At 53.3% G+C, this 19,352-nt stretch overlaps 1 protein-coding gene across 4 annotated transcripts; it reads left to right on the forward strand.

The window, feature by feature from the left end:
* Positions 1-337: 337 nt before the first annotated feature.
* LOC114117995 (carcinoembryonic antigen-related cell adhesion molecule 6-like) lies at positions 338-11,798 on the forward strand. 4 transcript variants are annotated; one of them, XM_042230981.2, is made up of 7 exons: positions 338-484; positions 832-888; positions 1,375-1,734; positions 8,865-8,973; positions 10,162-10,190; positions 10,454-10,538; positions 11,422-11,798. In XM_042230981.2, exons 1-7 carry the CDS (start codon positions 421-423, stop codon positions 11,504-11,506), a joined length of 789 nt encoding a protein of 262 aa, XP_042086915.1. In that variant the 5' UTR covers positions 338-420; the 3' UTR covers positions 11,507-11,798. The 4 variants fall into 4 exon arrangements, with proteins under 4 accessions (XP_042086915.1, XP_042086916.1, XP_042086917.1 ...); XM_042230982.2 differs by having other exon boundaries at positions 10,507-10,538; XM_042230983.2 differs by lacking the exon at positions 8,865-8,973 and having other exon boundaries at positions 10,507-10,538.
* Positions 11,799-19,352: the final 7,554 nt, after the last annotated feature.

Genomic DNA, 19,352 nt, shown 5'->3' on the forward strand with positions numbered 1-19,352 from the left:
GTGTGTATCTAGGTGTCTGTGTGTAGCTGAGATGTAGGTATGTGTGAGTAGGGGTGTGTCGGGTGGTGTTGTGTGTAGGTGTGTGTGTGTGTGTGTGTGTGTGTGTGTGTGTAGGTGGAGAATCACTGCTCTGGAAGGCAGAGGACTCAGCAGAGTTCAGGGAATAGAAATACAGACAGAGGGGGAAGGGGGAGGGGGACCACTAGGGAGGGAAGGAGGAGAGGGGAGGCAGGGGGCGGGGCCTGGGCCGAGACCCCGCCCCAGGGCCACGTGACCCAGCCAAGTGCTCCTGCCTCCGGAAGAGGCCCAGCACACAGCGGGAAGGACAGCAGAGCTCACACAAGGACTGCAGGGCTTGTGAGCGTTTCTGGAGAGGAAGTTCTCCTCACAGAGAGAGGGACACAGCAGACCGCAGGCACCATGGAGTCCCCGTCAGGCCCTGCAAGCAGGCGGCATGTGCCCTGGAGCAGGCTCCTGCTGGCAGGTGAGAGGGGACAGTGTTCAGGGAGGGGGTGGAGACTGGAGAACGAGAGACTGGCTGGTCCCTGGGGGGGGAGACGGGGCTCTGAGAGGGGACAGGGGGCTTCTTTTCGGACCTGAGGGCAGAGGACAGCGGACAGGGGAGGGAGGGGGCTCAGCCACAGGAGACTCTGCATGAGCTAGAGCTGGTGAGGGGCGGGAGGACTCAACTGCTGTAGGTTTTATGTGTAATTCTTCACTGAGCAGTAACTGTTGAAGACTGATGATGATAATAATTATTTCTATCTGGGTGTCACTACAGAAAAAGACATAACCAGGACAGTAAACACTGTCCTAACTCGGCACCCTTAGGAACTGACAAACACCAGGCTGTGGAATTGCTGGGAACTCTCCTTCCTTCATCCCCAGGTACTAGTGTCTAGAAACTGGTCCAGGCCCTGGGTTTCAAGCAGGATCAGACAAGCCCCTGCCCTCACGGAGCCCGCGCTCTGTGGGGAGGAAGACACACAAGCAGAGAGATGGAGAGTGTGCTGGCAGGTGCTCCAGGCGTCACGCCGGAACCGGAGCGGGGAAGGGTCAGCAGTGAGCACGGAGGGTCTTACAGCAGCTGGTCGGGGGGAGGGGCATCTCCCAAGAGGCCCTGAGTGTGAGCAGGAGTGTGAGTGCCGCGAGGGGATGAGCCAGGGACAACTGGGGAAGCAGAGGGAAAACCGAGCCCAGAGGGGCTGAAGTGACAGGGGTCATGCTGCTGACCTTAACCACACACACACATACATGCACACACACCCACACTAAGGCTGAGGGATGAAGAGACCAGCTCAGGACCCAGGGCACCATTTTCCCATCCCCCACGCAGGTCACAATAGTAACGGATTTCTCTCTCTTCCCTCCTAGGCTCACTCTTAACTTTCTGGACCCCGCCCACCACTGCCCAGCTCACTATTGAAACGGTGACCCCCCTTGCTGAAGAAGGGTCGGATGTTCTTCTACTTGCCCACAACGTGTCAGAGAATACTCTAGGCTATTCCTGGCAGAGAGGAGAAAGGGTAGGGCGCAACCAGCTAATTACATTATATTGTGTAGACACTAATGACACTACTAAAGGGCCTGCATACAGCGGACGGGAGACACTTTACCCCAACGGAACCCTGCTGATCCAAAACGTCACCCAGAGAGACACAGGACCCTACACCCTGCTCATTAAAAAGAGGGATTTACGGACAGAAAGACAGACTGGACACCTCCATGTATACCGTGAGTACTTCCTCTCTGACCTTGGTGTGTTTGGCAGCCGGGGGCGGGGGGGGGGGGGGAGGTTGAATTCTGTTCACACAGGACTGACAGCCCCGGAAGTTGCCCCATCCCCTCTGTTTCATTTCCTGTGTGGCAATTTGGCGGTTTGAACATTCAGTGCAGGACCCACCGTGTGGAGACAAACTCCATAGTTTCAGAAATGCTTCCCAGGAAGCCAGGCCCTGCAGACACTGTGCAGAGAGAAGGACGGGCTGATGGAGGGACTCAGCAGAGGGACAGCACTCTCAGTCCAGCCCCCTGGCCCCTCTCTGTGACCAGGACCCTGAGGAAGACCCTGCAGGACTCAGGGAAGACCCTGGCCTGAGGGCCCCAGGGATCCTCACAGAGAAGCTCAGCCCCAGGAAGCCCCTCCCAGACCCTGTCCCAGGGCTCCTGCCTCCAGTGACACCGGGAAGCCTGTGCCACATCCCGAGGCTCCCAAGCTGGTCACCAGCCAGGGCTCAGCCCCGAGAGCCACATTCGTGCAGGGGCACAGCCTGGTCCTACTCCTGAGACTTGGCATGGAGAGCACACAGGTACAAGGTCCCCAGGAATCAACCAAATGCCCTGGGGGACTTGGAGACGCCAGAGAAATCTCAGCACCCCCAGAGAGGAACAGAGGAAGGAAGACACTCCTGGCAGCTCCTCGACCCCAGGGTGCCACCCAGGGAGCTCTCTCCCGAGGCTGGTTGATGAAACCAGGAGAGACGCCAGGTGGTCTCTGAGTCCCACCCAGGTCTGTCGACCACTAAACGCTGCTGCACAATCGACCCCGAGGAAGCCTGTGCTTCTCCCAGACATAGAGCAGGTGGCCTCACACTCTGAGCTCAGGTCCCCATGCATTCATCTTGCCATACACAAGCATGCCTTCAAAGACTGTCTGGCTGAGAGGTGAAGGATGCCAATTTTGTTGAAAGATGCTGTTAGAGGGGCTAAAGGTATAAAGAAAGTGAGAGTGTTAGTCGTTCAGTCGTGTCCTACTCTTTCCTACCCCATGGACTGTATGTAGCCCACCAGGCTCCTCTGTCCATGGAATTCTCCAGGCAAGAGTATTGACTGGGTGGCAGTTCCCTTCTCCAGGGGATCTTCCTGACCCAGGGATTGAACCCAGGTCTCCTGCACTGGCAGGCAGATTCTTTACTGTCTGAGCCACCAGGGAAACTCAGGGGTGTGTACTCTCTGTTATTTCCACTGCGGTGCTACCCACACCCATCATCACCAGCAGCAACTCCAACCCTGGGAGCACGAGGACACTGTGGTGTTAACATGTGGAGCTGAGACTCAGAACATCTCCTACATGTGGTGGATCAACAGTCACAGCCTCCCCAAGAGCACCAGGCTGGAACTGTCCGAGGACAATAGGACTGTCACTATAGTCCGCGTGACAAGGAATGACACAGGACCCTATGTGTGTGAAGCCCGGAACCCAGCGAGTGTCAGCCGCAGTGACCCATTCACCCTGGATGCCCTCTGTTTTTGTGTGGTCCAGGCTGACTGGCTGAATCTACAGTGCCTGAGACCGGGCCACACCCATCCCTCTCAGGTCCGAGTACATGGGCCATCACCCCTGGACACCCAGACTGGCCATGACTTCCTGTCCCAGGCAAGTCCAGGCAGGTCCACCTTGAATGAAGCCAGGGAGGGGATGGGCTGCTCTGTGTTGGTGCTGAGAATCACCAGAATATGATGGGACAAATGAATTAACGTCAGACTCACAGTGAGTGAGCATAAAGGACCCAGGGCCCCAGTACAGACCAGGAACTTCCCTTCCCTCTGGTTGCACCACGTGTGGCTTTCTGCTCTTTGCTCCAAATGGTCCGGACACCCCACCACGTCCCCCTCAGGCTCCTCTGACCATCCAGAGGGGAACCTCAAGCTCTCCTGCTACACAGCCTCTCACCCAGCCACACAGCGCTCCCGGCCTGTCAGTGTGAGGCCCCGGCAATGCGCCCAGGCTCTCTATCCCGAATCACAACATGTACTCTCAGGTCCTGCACTCCCTGTCTGGCCTGGAAAGCACCACAGTCAGAAAACCAAGGTTCCCAGGGCTGATAGCACAGAGCTGTCCAGTACTAGGGTATTGTTCCAGCAACAGGGCAAGGGTCCCCATGGCGTGATCTGGGGGTCAGAGGAGATGTGCGATCGTCTCTTTCCTGTTGTCACCTGAACAAAGACCCAGGGCCTTCCTCACAGTCACCTTTACAGAGATCACTGGGCCCCGAGACTGCGGAGGGAGCAAGGCCCAGGCCCCCTCACCCACTCTCAGTAGTCACCCCTCTCTCTCTACACAACCCCACTGGCAAAGCCCTCCCTCCAAGCCAGCAACACCACAGTCACAGAACATGAAGGCCCCATGATCCTGACCTGCCTCGCAGATGAGACTGGGGTCTCCATACGCTGGTTCTTCAAAGGTCAGAGTCTCCTCCTCACAGAGAGGATGACACTGTCCTCAGACAACAGCACCCTCACCATAGACCCCGTCAGTAGAGAGGACGCCAGGGATTATCAGTGTGAGGCCTCCAACACGGGCAACTCCAACAGAAGCGACCCCCTCAGGCTGCATGTGACCTGTGAGTGACCATCATCGCCTCCTGTCTTAATCGTTCAGTGGTGTCCAACTGTTTGTGACACCACAGACTTGAGCTCACTAGGCTACTCTGTCCATGGGATTTCCCAGGCAAGAACCCTGGAGTGGGGTGCCATTCGCTACTCCAGGGGATCATCCTGACCCAAGGATGGAACCCGTGTCTACTGCACTGCAGGCGCTCTTCCCGTATAGGCCACCAGGGAAGCCCATTTTAACCTGGGTAACCTTCCTTTATTAATTCCACCAACAATTAGCCTATCATCTCATTTCCTCCACTTCAAGCAATTGGAACGTGTGCTGTCTCTCCCCTCCTCACCCCCTGATTTCTCCTGGCCCTCTGCTGTGAAGCCTCGTTGCCAAGACTGCTGGAAGCAGCACTAAAATCAGTCCCTGGGACTTCCTGGGCAGCCCAGCGGTGAAGACTCCACCTTCCACTGCAGAGGTTGCTGTGACCTCCTCCAGGGGATCTTCCCCATCTGGGGACTGGGTGTCTCTTATGTCTCCTGATTAGCAGGTGACATCTTTACCACTAGTGCCTCCTGGGAAGCCCCGGTGGGTCAGAAAGGCTAACCCTCCCCTTCCTTATGTGTCCCGTGGTGTGTGGTATGCACTCTATAGAGCTTTGTGAATACGAACCCAGTGAAGGTGGGACCACAGCAGCTGTGTTCAGGCAGGAAGTGTCCGCATGCTAGCTGGCACTGCTGTGATTGCGGGCTTGCCGGCACACTCGACTCCACGTCCCTTCCCCTGTCTTTCTTAGTTGCGCCGTCGTCTCTACAGTGGAAGTGACACCATTTCTCCCCAGGATGGGCGGTGGTCGTGTGTGGTGAGAGATGGGGGCCTTGAGGACTGTAATTTGCGCAACATTAACGCCTAGGATTGTGTGTTGTCTGTTGGTCGGTTAGGTCTCTGGTTTACAGTGCTCTCATGGCCTCTAGTTTCTCACTGAAATTCCCTCTGACTGCCACATCCATCATTGGAAGCTGGGTGTTGTCGTGTCACTGTTGTGACCGAGCTATTTCTCCCCTCGATGCTGTCCATTTTGATTCACAAATCTGGTGGTGTTAGGTGCATGATGCTTATAATTGTTCGATTTCCATAGTGAATGGAAACTTTTCTTGATATGCAAGGTCCTAATGTCTCTTGCAGGCTTTTTTGATTTAGAAATTATTATATTAGACACTCATACAGCCACCACAATTCTCCTTTTATTACTATTTGCATAGAATATCTTTTTCCAACTTTTCTTCAACCTTCTATGTCTTTGTATCTAAAGTGAGTCTCTTGAAGAGACTATAGAGATGGGTCATAATTTTAATCCATTCTGTCAACCTCTGCCTTTGATTTGAAGGTTGAGGCTATCTATGAGTCAGATACTTCCTGAGAAGAAAGAGCTTCTGCCATCTCGCCATTTGTTATTTGTCTTACATGCTTCATTCATTAATTGCTCTGTTGCTTCCTCTTTCCTGTTTAGGTCATTTCCTTTCATATGTGTTGTTTTGCTTCTCGTGTTCCCCTCCCCAATGTATTTCAGTTCTTTTTTAGTGCCTGACTTGAAGATGACGGTTATATCTTAAAGATACAACTATCGAGTTGAAACACCAACTAGATTCTATGATGTGGAATAGAGACAAGGCGCTCCGATGCATCTCCATCCCCTCCGTATTACACACTTATTGTCATACATTTCAGCCATCCTCGTACAATATATGCCCGCTATATAGATTTATAAATATTGTTTTATGTAATGCCTTTGAATAAAAAACAAAAACAAGCGATTACATAGAAGACAATAATACCGGCTGAAATAAGATAGCTGCCTATTGTGTCCTTTTGACCACTCTCTCTGTGTATGCCTGTGGCTCTGAGTTACGTGTAATGCTTCTTCGGTCATTAAAGGATTCCTTTCACACTTCATATATGCCGTGTCTCCAAGGAGTAAGCTCCCTCGACTGTTGTTTTTCTGGGAAAGTCCTAATTGGAGCTTCACTGAAGGAGTTCCTCTGTGCATTGCTTTCCTGGTTGACAGTCTTCCTTTTAGGACTTCAGTCGGTCATCCCAATACCTTCTGATGTGGAATTCGCTGTCGCCTTGTTGAAACTGCACTGTGCATGCTAAGTCACGTCTCTCTTGCTGCGCTTTTCACTTCCTCTTTCCCTCGGTCCATCAACAATTTGACTCTATTGTGCCACAATGTCTATATCTTTGGAGTTCCTTAACCATCTGTAGTATGTGATCTCATCTAGTTCCGGAAGTTTTAAACCATTAATTTTTATTTTTTTTTCATTGCTTTTTCCTCTCTCTCCTACTTCAAGAACTGCCATACTGCACATGTTTGGAACTTGATGGAGTTCTGCATAATACTTTGCCTGGAGACACTATATGCCATTTTTTTTCCCCTTTCTACTCCCCAGTCTGAATAGCTTCTTTTTTTTTCTATGCTCATGTTCACTGATGCTTTCTTCTACCTGCTCAAACGTGCTGAGGAATCACCCTTCTCAGTTATTGTTTTCACTTCTTATACTTCAGCTCCAGATTTTCTTCAACCCTGTTTAAATACTTTAGAAATGAGGACGAACACATCTTTCTTGAGAAGCAGGTTCTCCTCAGACCTCCCCAATATGGAGCCAGCCATCCCCTCACACTCTGGACTCCGGTGCTTTAGACATGGACACTGATTCTGTAGCTCCTGGGTCAATCTCAGACAAGCACATTAGGAGCAGAAACCACAGCAGAGAGGAGGCTAGTTTTGGACCCTGAGAAGGAAGGCTCATCCCACAGAGCTCTCAGATGGCATCAATCAAGGAACTGGACTTCTCCTCAAGTTGGACATACTCTCTTCCCTCTCTAGGGGCTTCTCATGTGGAGCTGGTGGTAAAGAATCTGCCTGCCAATGCTAATGCAGGAGACTGAGATGCCGGTTTGATCCCTGGGGGTCAGGAAGATCCCCTGGAGGAGGAAATGGCAATCCACTCCAGTGTTCTTGCCTGGAGAATTCCATGGACAGAGGGGCCAGTCCAAATGATCTGGAACCACAGACAAAGGTGGTGCTCTTTGGTAGTCAATCCCTCCCTCTTAGAAATCCCATGAGCCTTCCAATCTGGGTGCAAACAGGCCAAGTGATATGGGGACATGCCTCCAATGGTCAGTGAATCAATGAGCAGAGTTTACGGCTCACTGAGAAGGCGATGCTGTCCCAGACAAGCAACAGTGTCAGGACGGAGGATGCAGGGTCCCATCAGTGTAGGGTCTCCTCCCAGTCAGAGTCTGCAGATGAGACCCCACCTCCCCAGCTGAGCACTAGAGTGACCTTCAACACCTTTACGCCATCCCTTGTAATTTCCCTGGAAGTGGGTGCGTAATGAATGCAAATAACGAGGACGTGGGTAGTCTCCTTTCGGAGGCTGTAGAACAATGTGTTTAATTAATTATGCAAAACTTAGCTAATTTTGTCATAGTTTGGTTATTGTGTGTGAGAATTGTTTGACTGTAGGGGTTGCACAGAGTCGGGCACGACTGAGCGACTTCACTTTCACTTTTCACTTTCATGCATTGGAGAAGGAAATGGCAACCCACTCCAGTGTTCTTGCCTGGAGAATCCCAGGGACTGCGGAGCCTGGTGGGCTGCCGTCTATGGGGTTGCACAGAGTCGGACACGACTGAAGCGACTTAGCAGCAGCAGCAGCAGCAGCAGGCAAGGCACTGGATCTTCTGCCTCCATTTCCCCTTCTGTAAAACTGGAGAAGAAGAGCTGGATCTTAAGGTTGCTGTGAGGATGTTCACTAGGAAGTGAATGAGATTAAAATTCTTCCTGTAGGTAAACTTCTTACCTACACAGAGTCAGCGTGCAAGAAATGTTCACAGGTGATATTTTGGTTTCCAACGCTGTGGGTTTGGGCTGTAGAGTCAGACAACTTGGTTCCATCTTTGTTTCAGCTGGTCCTAGTTCTGTGGCTTCCAATCCTTTACTGAAGAACTGTGAGTCTCAAATCTATGTATGCGCAGCGGGGAGGACAACCCCTCCCTCGTGGGGATGGAAAGATCAGAAAACCATGGGTGTAAAGGATTTCCCCCTGTGCCAGTCCCACAGGAGGACCTGGAAACAGTTCACTAATATGATTACTATGAATCAGTGTTAGTGGACTGGAGAGGACCTGCCCTCTAAGGCCTACAATTGTGATGGAAACAAAAAATCAGAGGGCGGGGCCATAGTGTGAGAAGGAAAGAGTCCTTCAAAGGAAAGTGAACAGGACATGGAAATGGCTATAGTGAGAGAATGGAGAGTGAGAGCAAGCCCAGGGTTTCAATCTGATAGAGAGGAAAACGATGCAACCACGTGCGGTGAGAGAGTTGGGAAGACACCGTGATGACAAAACATGCGACCACACAGGGCTCGGAGCATTTCCTCCTCCTAACCAGGCCCTCTCTCTATAAGACTCCTCTTGGTGTTCCCTCCAGTGAACTCGGACCCCATTTTCCCTTGCTCTTTCTCTTCTGCTTTCAGGGCAAGAAAACGGCCAAGCCCTCGGTGTTGGGGCCATTACTGGCATCGTGATTGGGGTCCTTGTGCTGATGCTGCTGGCTGTCCTGGGGTATTTCATTTTCTTTCACAGGTACAGTGGCATTCCCAGATGCTGCTCCTGCCCCAGGTTGACCCTAGTCCTAGAGGAGGGACACCCCATCCTCCAATTTCCGGCCTGGATCTCCAGGACCTCCCCACTTCCCCACGGATACTCTCTCTCGTCCTTCAGTTCCTGCCTCACCTGGTATTGACCTGTGGCAGCTTCCTTAACACCGTCCTCATTTATTTTGTTATTTAGTTGCGAAGTTGTGTCCATCTCCTTTACCACTCCATGGACTCCTCTGTCCATGGAATTTCCAGGCAGGAATACTGGAGTGGGTTGCCATTTCCTTCTCCAGGGAATCTTCCTGGCCCAGGGATCGAACCTGTGTCTCCTGCATTGGCAGGCAGATTCTTTACCTCTGAGCCACAAGGGAAGCCTCATCTATCAGTTAAAACAACTAAGACCCCTCCATGTCCTAGTTCCCTATATGTAGGCTGGAGGTAGTAAGTACTCAGAGAAAAGATATGTCTTCCTGTATATTCAAATCCAGGTACTCTATGAGGGGCAGTCACAGGGCCAGGATCTGAGGGGCATCCTGACCAAGGTCATGCTTGGCCAGAGAGTGGAAGTCTGGACAGGCCAGGTGGGGTCAGACGCCCCCAGCTGGCAGATGCGTAAACGACACCCCTGACGCATGAGACAGAACATCGTGCCGGGTCAGCGGGTGGTGGGATGTCTTTACACTTCAGGTCCAGGTGATGGAGACAGAGGACAAGGCCGCTGTCACATTTCAGCAGCTCCCGGGTGAGGGCAGGGGCCCACAGCAGCGACACTGCCCGCAGTGAGACCCCAGAGTCACTGGCTTCCCTTTCCTCCCCACGCACTGGCCCTGCTCTCTCCATAAGCATGATGCATCCACACAGACAGAGCTCTGGATGGATGGATGCCTTTCCCAGAGCCCTGGTTCCTTCAGTGGCCACTTTCTTCTGAACCCTATTAGCCTATGGTCCTGCCTCTCTGGACTCAGGGCAGATACAGCTTCTTAAGGACTTTCCTCAGATTCCTTGCTGGGCCCTCCCCTCTAGGCAGCCTTGGTGGAGAAAGGAGGTGTCCAGCCCCTGCTTGGACATGGGGATCCTCCTGTCCCATGTTCTAACACCAAAGCCTTGACCTTTCTCTACATTCCTTACAAATAAGCCTGTTTTTCTTTCCTACCCCCGGCTGCCTGCACAACAGAGGGAAGCGGCCCCCAGCGTCCACCTCAGGTGAGTGTCTGTTCAGCCCAGGACAGTGGGGAGCCCCAGGCAGGCCCTGCCCTGTCTGTTCCTGCCTGCCTCCCCCAGGGTCTCTGGCTCTAACTCTGGGGCTTCAGCACAGGGGACCCTGACTGGCTAGTCTGCTTGTCCTGTGGCTTATAATCCTGGGAGGCTCCTCGCCCTCACTGGGGCCTGAAATTGCCAGTGTCTCTCCCTTGGTGGGGCTCTTTCTCCCATGGTTTTCTGGAAGGTAGATTCTCAGCCTCTCCTAGGAGAATGGGCTAAGCTCCTGACATGCTCGGTGCTAACTCCTGTCTCCTCCCAGGATGTGGTCCCTCTGGCATCTCTGTGTCCCAGGTGAGTACATCCCTTCTCCCCAGCGTCCCCGCTTCACAGGCTCAGGGCAGGGGGCCTGTCCAACCCTGATGCACTGTGCAGACCCCTTTCACTCGAGGGTAGTTGAAAGTCACTCAGTCGTGTCCGACTAATGAGACCCCAGGGACTGTAGCCTGACAGTCTTCTCTGTCCATGGATTTCTCCAGGCAAGAATACTGGATTGGGTTACCATTGCCTTCTCCAGGGGATCTCCCTGACCCAGGGATCGAGCCTGGGTCTCCTGCATTGCAGGCAGATTCTTTGCCTTCTGAGCCACCAGAGAGGCTGGTAAGAGTAGTTAGGACATGGCAAGTCCCACCAAGCTGGGAGCTGGATCCACTTCAGGAACATGACCACCCACCACCTTATCCTGGGGCTGCCCTGGTCTCCTGACTTGACCTCAGGAGAACCTTGGAGTCGAGCCAGGAGGAGAGCGGGCACTGGATCATCAGTCAGGAGAGCCAGGCTAACAAGGGTGGGAAACAGCCCAGACAGGATTGGGGTGGGGGCTGCAGGCTTGGAGATGGCTGCTCGGAGAAATGACTCTCCTTCCCTCTCCTCTGATGCCTGCTTCCTCCATGCCCAGGCCTCCCTACGTGATGCGAGGCCACCAGCTCCCATCTACGAGCTGAGTATGGGGATCCAAGTTCTGGTCCCATAAGCCCAAGGGGCAAAGGAAATGCCCCCAGGCTGTGTTTGAAGGTCCAAGGAATAGCAGGAAAGATGTAAAGGGGGTGAAGGGGAGGTGGGTCTGGACTAAAAACCTCTGACACAAACAGACCCTGGGTGACCCGGGGCTGGGAAGTCCCTGGGGAGCCATCTGAGAAGGTTACATGAGCTTGGAGGCGTCGGTTTTCTTTTGCAGGAATTATTACGCGCCGACACAGACGTTTACTGTGATAACAGCCACGCAGATCTGGATCTTAGTTCCTCCAGACACGTCTCCTTAATAGACTGTGGGAAAGAGCTTACCTGAGACCCAAGACCCGAGTGAGGTCAAGAGGGAGAGCCTGAGGCAGAGAACCAGCTCTGGGACCTGCGGCTATTCAGGAACCTGGGCCCAGGCTCAGGGTCAATTCCTGGAGACCCTGACAGGCTGCCCTGAACCCTGGGTGGACCAGAACTCAGGCTGCGATTCCCGCAGTTGGGGGAGGTTTCAACAGCGCAAGTGACTGGGCCCGTGACCCACTGTGGACCACCAGAGAGATCTGAATAAAGAGCACTTTCCTTATGGCTGCAAAATGTACTGCCCTTGCGTCCTGTCCAGCAAAAAATTCACCTGAATCTCTGCTTCGGCCTCTCCATGGTTCCTCAGGGAACGCATTAGCTCTAGTTACCTGACCTCCCCATCTATTCCCTGGGGGAAAGGAAGGGGAAGATTGTGAGAATGGAGGGAGGGGGCATGCTAAGAGGAAAGGAGGGTCACCAGACCCTTCGCAGCCACGTGGGCATCGGCAGTCCTCACACTGCCTTGGGGTCCCGGGCACCTTCCAGTGCCTGCTCACCTGGCATGGGGTCTCTGGAGCACAGAATATGGGACCATCTGAGACCCAGTAGACCTCGAGTCAGGAAGGACGAGTCGTGGGTGAGACAGCTATTATGGGTGAGGCCCCATTGCAGCCTCTTGGTGTCCTGAGCCCTCTGGCCCTCCTGTCCAGGCCCTGCTGGGCCCAACTGGTGCTGCCTCCAATGAATTTTTGTTTTTCAGTTGCTAAGTTGTGTCTGAGTATTTGGGACCCCGTGGATTGCAGCACGCCGGGCTTCCCTGTCCTTCACTATCCCCCGGAGTTTGCTTGAGTGAGCGATGGCACAGGAACTTTTGTCTGTCCCCAGATCTAGGATCCAGAATGCCTTCTCTCTCCATGGGTTTCTGTTGCTTCCCTAAGGGCCTAGGCCCTGAGGACACCATTCCCTCTCGGGGGGACAGAGGAGCAATCAGAGTCACCAAAGTAAGAGGGACCGAGAAGCCATGCTCTGAGCAAGGTCCTCCCGGGAACTTCCCGTGACCTCTCTCCACTTCCTGCTGGTTTCCACTTTGCTCTCCAGTGTGAATTGTGAGTCTTCCCCCACCACACACACACACACACACACACACACAGACATACACGAGCCTCTACCTAAAACTCAACCTGGCTACCACGGCAAAGGGCCCACCTGTCCCTTCCTCAAAAGTGTCCCGAGGGCCTCCCCACCTGGATCTCACCTGCAGCCCCCACCACACACTTGGGCTAGCAGTTCTCAGTCTCTCCCTGAGGCCCCCGTGATAGGTGCTGTTCTTACATAGGCCCACTGGGATAGGTGCCACACTCACACACATATAGCAGGCGTGTGCACAGGGCACAGAGCCCACAGAAGACAGGCGTGCTCTGCCAGTGCCAGTGTCGTGTGTGCTGAGATGAGATGGGAGGCAGGAGAGACCGCCTGCAAAGCTTCCGGTCATGACTGAGGTCTACATTACTCCTCATCCCCCTGCACACAGCCTCGGATGAGGCAAGGTGACACCTCTTGATGTTCCTTATTGTTCTGTAGCAAATGACCACAAATTTACTGGCACAAATCTACCCAAGTCAAGGTGTCAATATGACCCCGTTCTTTCTGGATTCTACAGACGGTTCATTGCTTGCCTTTCCAAGCTGTGAGAGGCTGCCTGCTTTCCTGGTTTTGTGGCCCCTTCCTCCATCTTCAAAGCCAGCAGTGGAACTCTTAAAGCTCCCCCAGCTCTCTTTCCATCATCCCACCTCCTCTGGCTCTGCCTCTCCTGCCTTCCTCTTTCATTTATAAGGAATATTGTGAAAGTATTGCACTCAGCCCGAACATTCCCCACCATAATCTCCCAGTCATGTGATCTGGATTTCATCTGTAGGTTTCCTTCATCATGGGGCACATTTCTCGGATTGTGGGCTTGAGGTTGTGGACATCTCTTAGGGTTCTGAGCTCTGCCTACCACTCCTCTCAAGGCTGGTTTCATCATCTTCCCTCACTGCCTTTTGCTCTGGGCAGCTTGGACTTTGTCTTGCTGATGTGAGGTCAAGTCCTGCCAGGACGTCCACAGCAACCTCACTAGCCCTGAGCCCTGAGATCAAGGCCAGTCCACACTCCCTGCAGCTCTCCCCACCTCTTCTTTCCTGTGAAGTGAAAGTTGCTCAGTTTGTCCAACTCTTTGCAACCCCATGGACTGTAACCCTCCAGGCACATCTGCCATGGGATTCTCCAGGCAAGAATACTGGAGTGGGTAGCCATTGCCATCTATGTAGGCTCATCAAACCAAGGTCTCCCGCATTGCAGGAAGGTACTTTACTATCTGAGACACCACAGAAGGCTCTTCTTTTCTAGCAATGCCCAATTTTTCAGAATGAAAAGAGAGCAGATGTGACTCAAAGACCACAGCTCCCAAGTCTCCAGGTGACTTGTGTTCATCAGCACCATGGACAGTGTCTCTGCGGTGCTCAGCCCCTGGGCTGCAGCAAGAAGGGCTCAATGGGATGGGGCTGCTGGATATTCTGCCCATTTCTATTCTATGACAAAGATGAACATGGTAGAATGTGTCCAGGGATAACCCACTTGCTCTAGTTTATGAATCGGGAGCACTTTCTCCTGTCTGTGTATTAGTTGTAGCTACACCCATGATAACTGCCGGGTGAATGATCCTGCACCTGGAGGGGGTCCTCAAGGAGGCTGGGAGCTAACTCTGTCCTCTCAGAGTATCTCCCCACCGCTGAGTGTCAGATGACTGGCTTGTCTACAACTTGGAGGGAACGTTTCATGATTAAGTCCTGACCCTCGGTACCTGACCTTAGAGACAGCCATCACCTAGCCTGGAGGCCCCCTGAGCACAGCCTCCTGTTCCCTCATTCTCCAAATGATCCCCCCTCCCCCACGGAGCAAGGCTGAGCAGAACGCCTGGGCTACCCTCCCAGCTCCTCCAGTCTGAGCCTCAAGCCTGGTGTGAGAGCTTTTGCCATCTCTCCATGCTTCCAACAGAGCAAGGGTCCTGCTGAAAACAAGTGGGGCCTGAAGACCAGTCTCCAGGGTACAATCCATCACCTGAGGGCTCATCCATCTGCCTGTGAACCCCAGAATAGAGAAGGAACTAGGGCTCCACAGTCATCCCAAACTTCCTCTTTTCCATAAATGTACCATTGACAGGGGTAACCCTGACAGCCAAACCCAGCACTATATTTGTCATGAACTCAGGTCTAACCCATCCAGCATCCTTAACAGTCATGCAAAACGCTTGAGATACCCAGTATAATTGTCACCGGGTTACCAGGGGCCTCCCTTATCTTCCATGGGGACAGACTCTGCAGGAATCACCCGGGCTCAGGTGCACCACCTGTGGAACCATGGTGTTTAAATGGAGCAGCAGAGGGAGCTACTGAGGGTATGTCAGGGGTCCTGGCATCTGGCCAAACACAGAGGCCCAGCCACAGGACTTCATGAAAAGATGAAGAATGGGTATGGGATAAGGAGGGATGGGGTGTGCCAGAGGGATGGACGTATAGACACACGTGCTGTCTCCTCACAGGATTTTTCCGTAAAGGGTGAGGATGCTGGAAATGAACATTTTCCTATACTCCCCAGGCAAACGCAGTTTAGTGGATACAGTGGCATTCAGTGTGCACACAGGTTGACCAGGACTCCAGTTCTAAGAGGATCCCTGAGCTGGGAGCTCGGACATGGGAGGATTCACCTGTCCTGCTTCTGCTGAGTCCACTGGCCAGCTCCAGATCTGGTGCAGGGAGCTGCATACCTGTGTGTCGAATGAATGAGCCCCTGGATCATACTCCACGTGGGCCGAGATTTGTGGTGAAGATGTTCACTGCAGAGCAGATGGCCAGTGTGAAAGGCGGGATGCTCGCTAGTGGCTGTTCCAGGCTGAAAACAAATTTGTAGTGAAGTCACCCCAATGGCAGAGCATGTCCTCAGCCTGTGGAAAATTAGTGTTTCAATGGTGTTCTGGATGCTTGAGAAAGAAGGACATGAAAAGAAGACCTGACAGCTTCGGGAATAACATATAATTCTGAACTTCTCTTAGGAAACATTTTTATTTAGTTTTTATTTCTGGCTGCACTGGGTCCTCACTGTTTTCCACCAGTTTCCTCTAGTGCGGTGAGCAGGGGCTACTCTCGCTGCGATACGCCAGCTGCTCATCATGGGGGCGTCTCTCTTCCCGAGCATGGGCGCTCGGCAAGCACACTTCAGTCGTTGCCGCTCATGGGCTCTAGAGCACAGACTCAGCAGTTCTGACGCATGGCCTTAGTTGCTCAGAAGCATGTGAAATCCTCCTGACCAGGGATCAAACCCGCGTCCCACGCTTTTTCAGGCAGATTTCTATCCACTGAGCCACCGGGAAAATCCTGTAAACCATGCTTAACTTGTAGGTAGACACTGGTTCATCATGGCCGCCTCACACATGAGGTTTTCCTAGATACGTGCTGCCCACAAGTGTAGGGCCTCCTCAATATTCAACATTCTCCACCCGACGTGTACATTTTATCAACTGATGAACCCACGTGAATACATGAACATGACCCAGCTTCCATAGCTTCCATTAGGCTCACACTTGGCACCGTAACTTGCGTGGGTTTGAGCAAGTCATCAGCTGCAGCATGGGCTTCCCAGTGGCGCCATGGTAAAGATCCTCCTGCCAATTCAGGAGACCCAGGTGTGATATCTGGCTCAGGAAGATCTCCTGGAGAACAAATGGCAACCCACTCCAGTGTTCTTGCCTGGGAATCCCATGGATAGAGGAGCCTGGCGGGCTTCAGTCCATGGGGTCATGGGAGAGTTGCACCTGACTTAGCAACTAGAACAACCGCAAAGTCAGGAAGAGTCCTGCTGCCCAAGTCACACCAGCAGGGCTAGTGAGCGCAGAGCAGGTGGTTGTGAGTCTGCAGGGCTAGTGAGCACAGAGCAGGTGGTTGTGTGTCTGCACGGCTAGTGAGCGCAGAGCGGGTGGTTGTGTGTCTGCACGGCTAGTGAGCGCAGAGCGGGTGGTTGTGAGTCTGCAGGGCTAGTGAGCCCAGAGCAGGTGGTTGTGAGTCTGCGGGGCTAGTGAGCACAGAGCAGGTGGTTGTGAGTCTGCAGGGCTAGTGAGCGCAGAGCGGGTGGTTGTGTGTCTGCATGGCTACTGAGCACAGCGCAGGTGGTTGTGAGTCTGCAGGGCTAGTGAGCGCAGAGCAGGTGGTTCTGTGCCTGTAAAGTAAAAAAGGATGACATACATCGCTTGTTTATTTACCCATGCTCAAATACAGAAACCCCGTGTGTGCAGTGACCTGATGAACCAGTGTCTCCTACAATTTCAGCATTGTTTAGAGGACTTTTCCGATGGCTCAGTGGATAGGAATCTGCCTGCCAAAGCACGGAACATGGGTTTCATCCCTTATCCTCACTTTTACTGTGAAACTGAAGCTACAATAAAAAATAACCTTTAAGACAACTGAACTACCCTGGCACCAACCCTGCTCATGTTCAAGGAAGATGGAAATTCACCATTGAAACTTCAAATATCAAAAGGTAAAAAGAAGTAAAAGCAATCTAATAAATTAGAACACAAAAGAGGCCATTAGACCCTAATAATTCAGTTCCTACAGTCACACAGGGTGTCAGGGACACTGAGTGCAGAGCTAGCGGACTTGACCCCTGTGTCCCTTTTGCTGAAAGAATCTCTGATCAGGGGCCTATGGAGCCGCCCCACCTTCCTTCCCTCCATGAAGACCAGGTCCCCTGATGGGGGCAGAGACAGAGAAGGAGGGAAGACGAGGTTGAGAATCACTACACCACCCTGGTCTTCCGATTCCACCTGGCCCTGCCCCATGAAGACAATAAGGGGGCACGGGGGGAACGGAAATGCAGCCTTTTCATGTCCACATGGACCCTCCGGCACAGGCAGGACACACGGACGTTCCTCACCCTCCTACTACTCACAGATGCTCCAGTCCTGCCCAAAGACTGAGAATGTTGTGTCTGGATCTTCTTCTACAGACAGAAACAGGCCTGGTGTCAACACAGATCTCAACCGGATGAAATCTTGGAGTGGGGTATATAAGAGGATATCTTGGATGAGAGATGTTGGAAATTCAGAGTGGGACATGATTCAGCATAAATGATATGCAGTGTTGAAGGGGTTAGTCGCTAGGTCGTATAGGATCCTTTGCGACCTCATGTCTGTAGCCAGCCAGCATCCTGTGTCCCTGGGATTCCTAAAATGATATGTAAACTCTTGACATATGCATGAGTTGTCAGGAGAAAACCTCCTTGAGGTACTTTTCCTTCGACACTCCCCTCCATGGCCACCAGAGGGCGGCAGAGCTCCTCCGCAGTCTGGAGCCTCCACAGGGCTGCCCACCTCCTTCCCACTAACAGCTCCCACCGCGCAGCAGCCTCTGACCCTCACCAACCGACTCCGTCCACAGTCCTCCCCACTCTCCCAGTTCCCCACACCGGACTCTGTCAGCCGCTCCTCCCAGCCAGGCCCACCTGAAGGCCAGACTCCCCTCAGGTAGCTCTGCCCTATGAGCCCCCGTCTCTCTCTGCTGAGGGTCTGCTCACCCTTCACGTCTCAGTCAAAAGATCACTTTCTCAGGGGTGCCTTCCATGACACCCAGTCCAGATGAGATTCCGTGACAGACTCCGGATGCACCAGACACTTCCGCTTCAGTCCATCCCTCCATCATAATTAGCTCCTTATTTCCAGGATTTTCTCTGTGTGTCTGTCTCCCCGTCACAAGGTCAGGTGTGTGAGCCCGGAGTCCAAGTCTATCCAATTCTCTGGAGAGCAGGACACAACCCAGGGCTGACAGGTCACACATGCTCAAGAAATACTCTTTAATAGATAAGGGGGTCTGCATAACAGAAGCCAGAACTCACACCCCACACCCAGTGAGACACCGAGGGGTCAGAGAATATTCCTTGTGGACACAGGGGCCCTGGCATCACAGTCTAGGAGACCTGTAAGGGCCCACAGCTGCTCCAGGGTGGGACGTTATTCCTCCTGGAGTCAGGAGTGAAGACAGGGGCCTCTTAACTGTGACGAGTCAGACCTCTGCTCATTCCCAGGTAATCACACCCCCTCCCATCTCCTCTCAGGAGAATCTTCTAGTCTCCCTGGAGGGCCTGGGCTGGCAGCTCGAGTCCTTCCCCTGCTCTCAGAGAGCTCAGCTGGCTCAGACTCCCGATCCTCTATCCCAAGGGAGTCACCAAGGGGAGGGCGGAGCCCCAGCTGAACTCAGGAATTGGGGAGCAGCTCCTCATCCCAAGGCCCCTCATCTGTGGGGATACCTGGGTCTGGTCCCTGGAGACAGCCCCTCCCCCTAAGGCGTCCTGGGAAAGGAGGGGAACCTCCGGAACGGAGGAACCAGCTTCTGCAGTTGCTCCATTTCAGAGGGACTGGGGTCCCATGGGGGTCTCCCCTCCCCTGACAGAGTCTAGGTGGAGCTGCCCCAGGTCCTGGCACTGCGAGGAGGCTGAGAGCAGACCACTGATGGGGACACAGAGAACTAGGGTGCAGGCCCAGTGCCGGGAGGTGGAGAAGGACATGGCCTTCTGGGGTCCAGCCCACAGGCTGCCACCCACTCCCCAAAGCCCCAGAGACCCCCCCGCCAGGCCTTCCTTTGAAGCCTCTGGGACTGAGAGCTCCTCCTGAGCACACGTCCACCTGGATGGATGGTTCTCCTGCCACTGAACAATGCCCATCGTCTCTCTGGGCTCACCCTGCACTGGGATGAGGTCGGGAAGACTGGGGACACACAGTGACCTCAACTCCGGCTGATAGCCTCTAGTCTGAAGGTCAGCCTC

This window comes from Ovis aries, chromosome 14 (assembly GCF_016772045.2).
Source record: "Ovis aries strain OAR_USU_Benz2616 breed Rambouillet chromosome 14, ARS-UI_Ramb_v3.0, whole genome shotgun sequence".
Classification (NCBI taxonomy): Eukaryota; Metazoa; Chordata; class Mammalia; order Artiodactyla; family Bovidae; genus Ovis; species Ovis aries.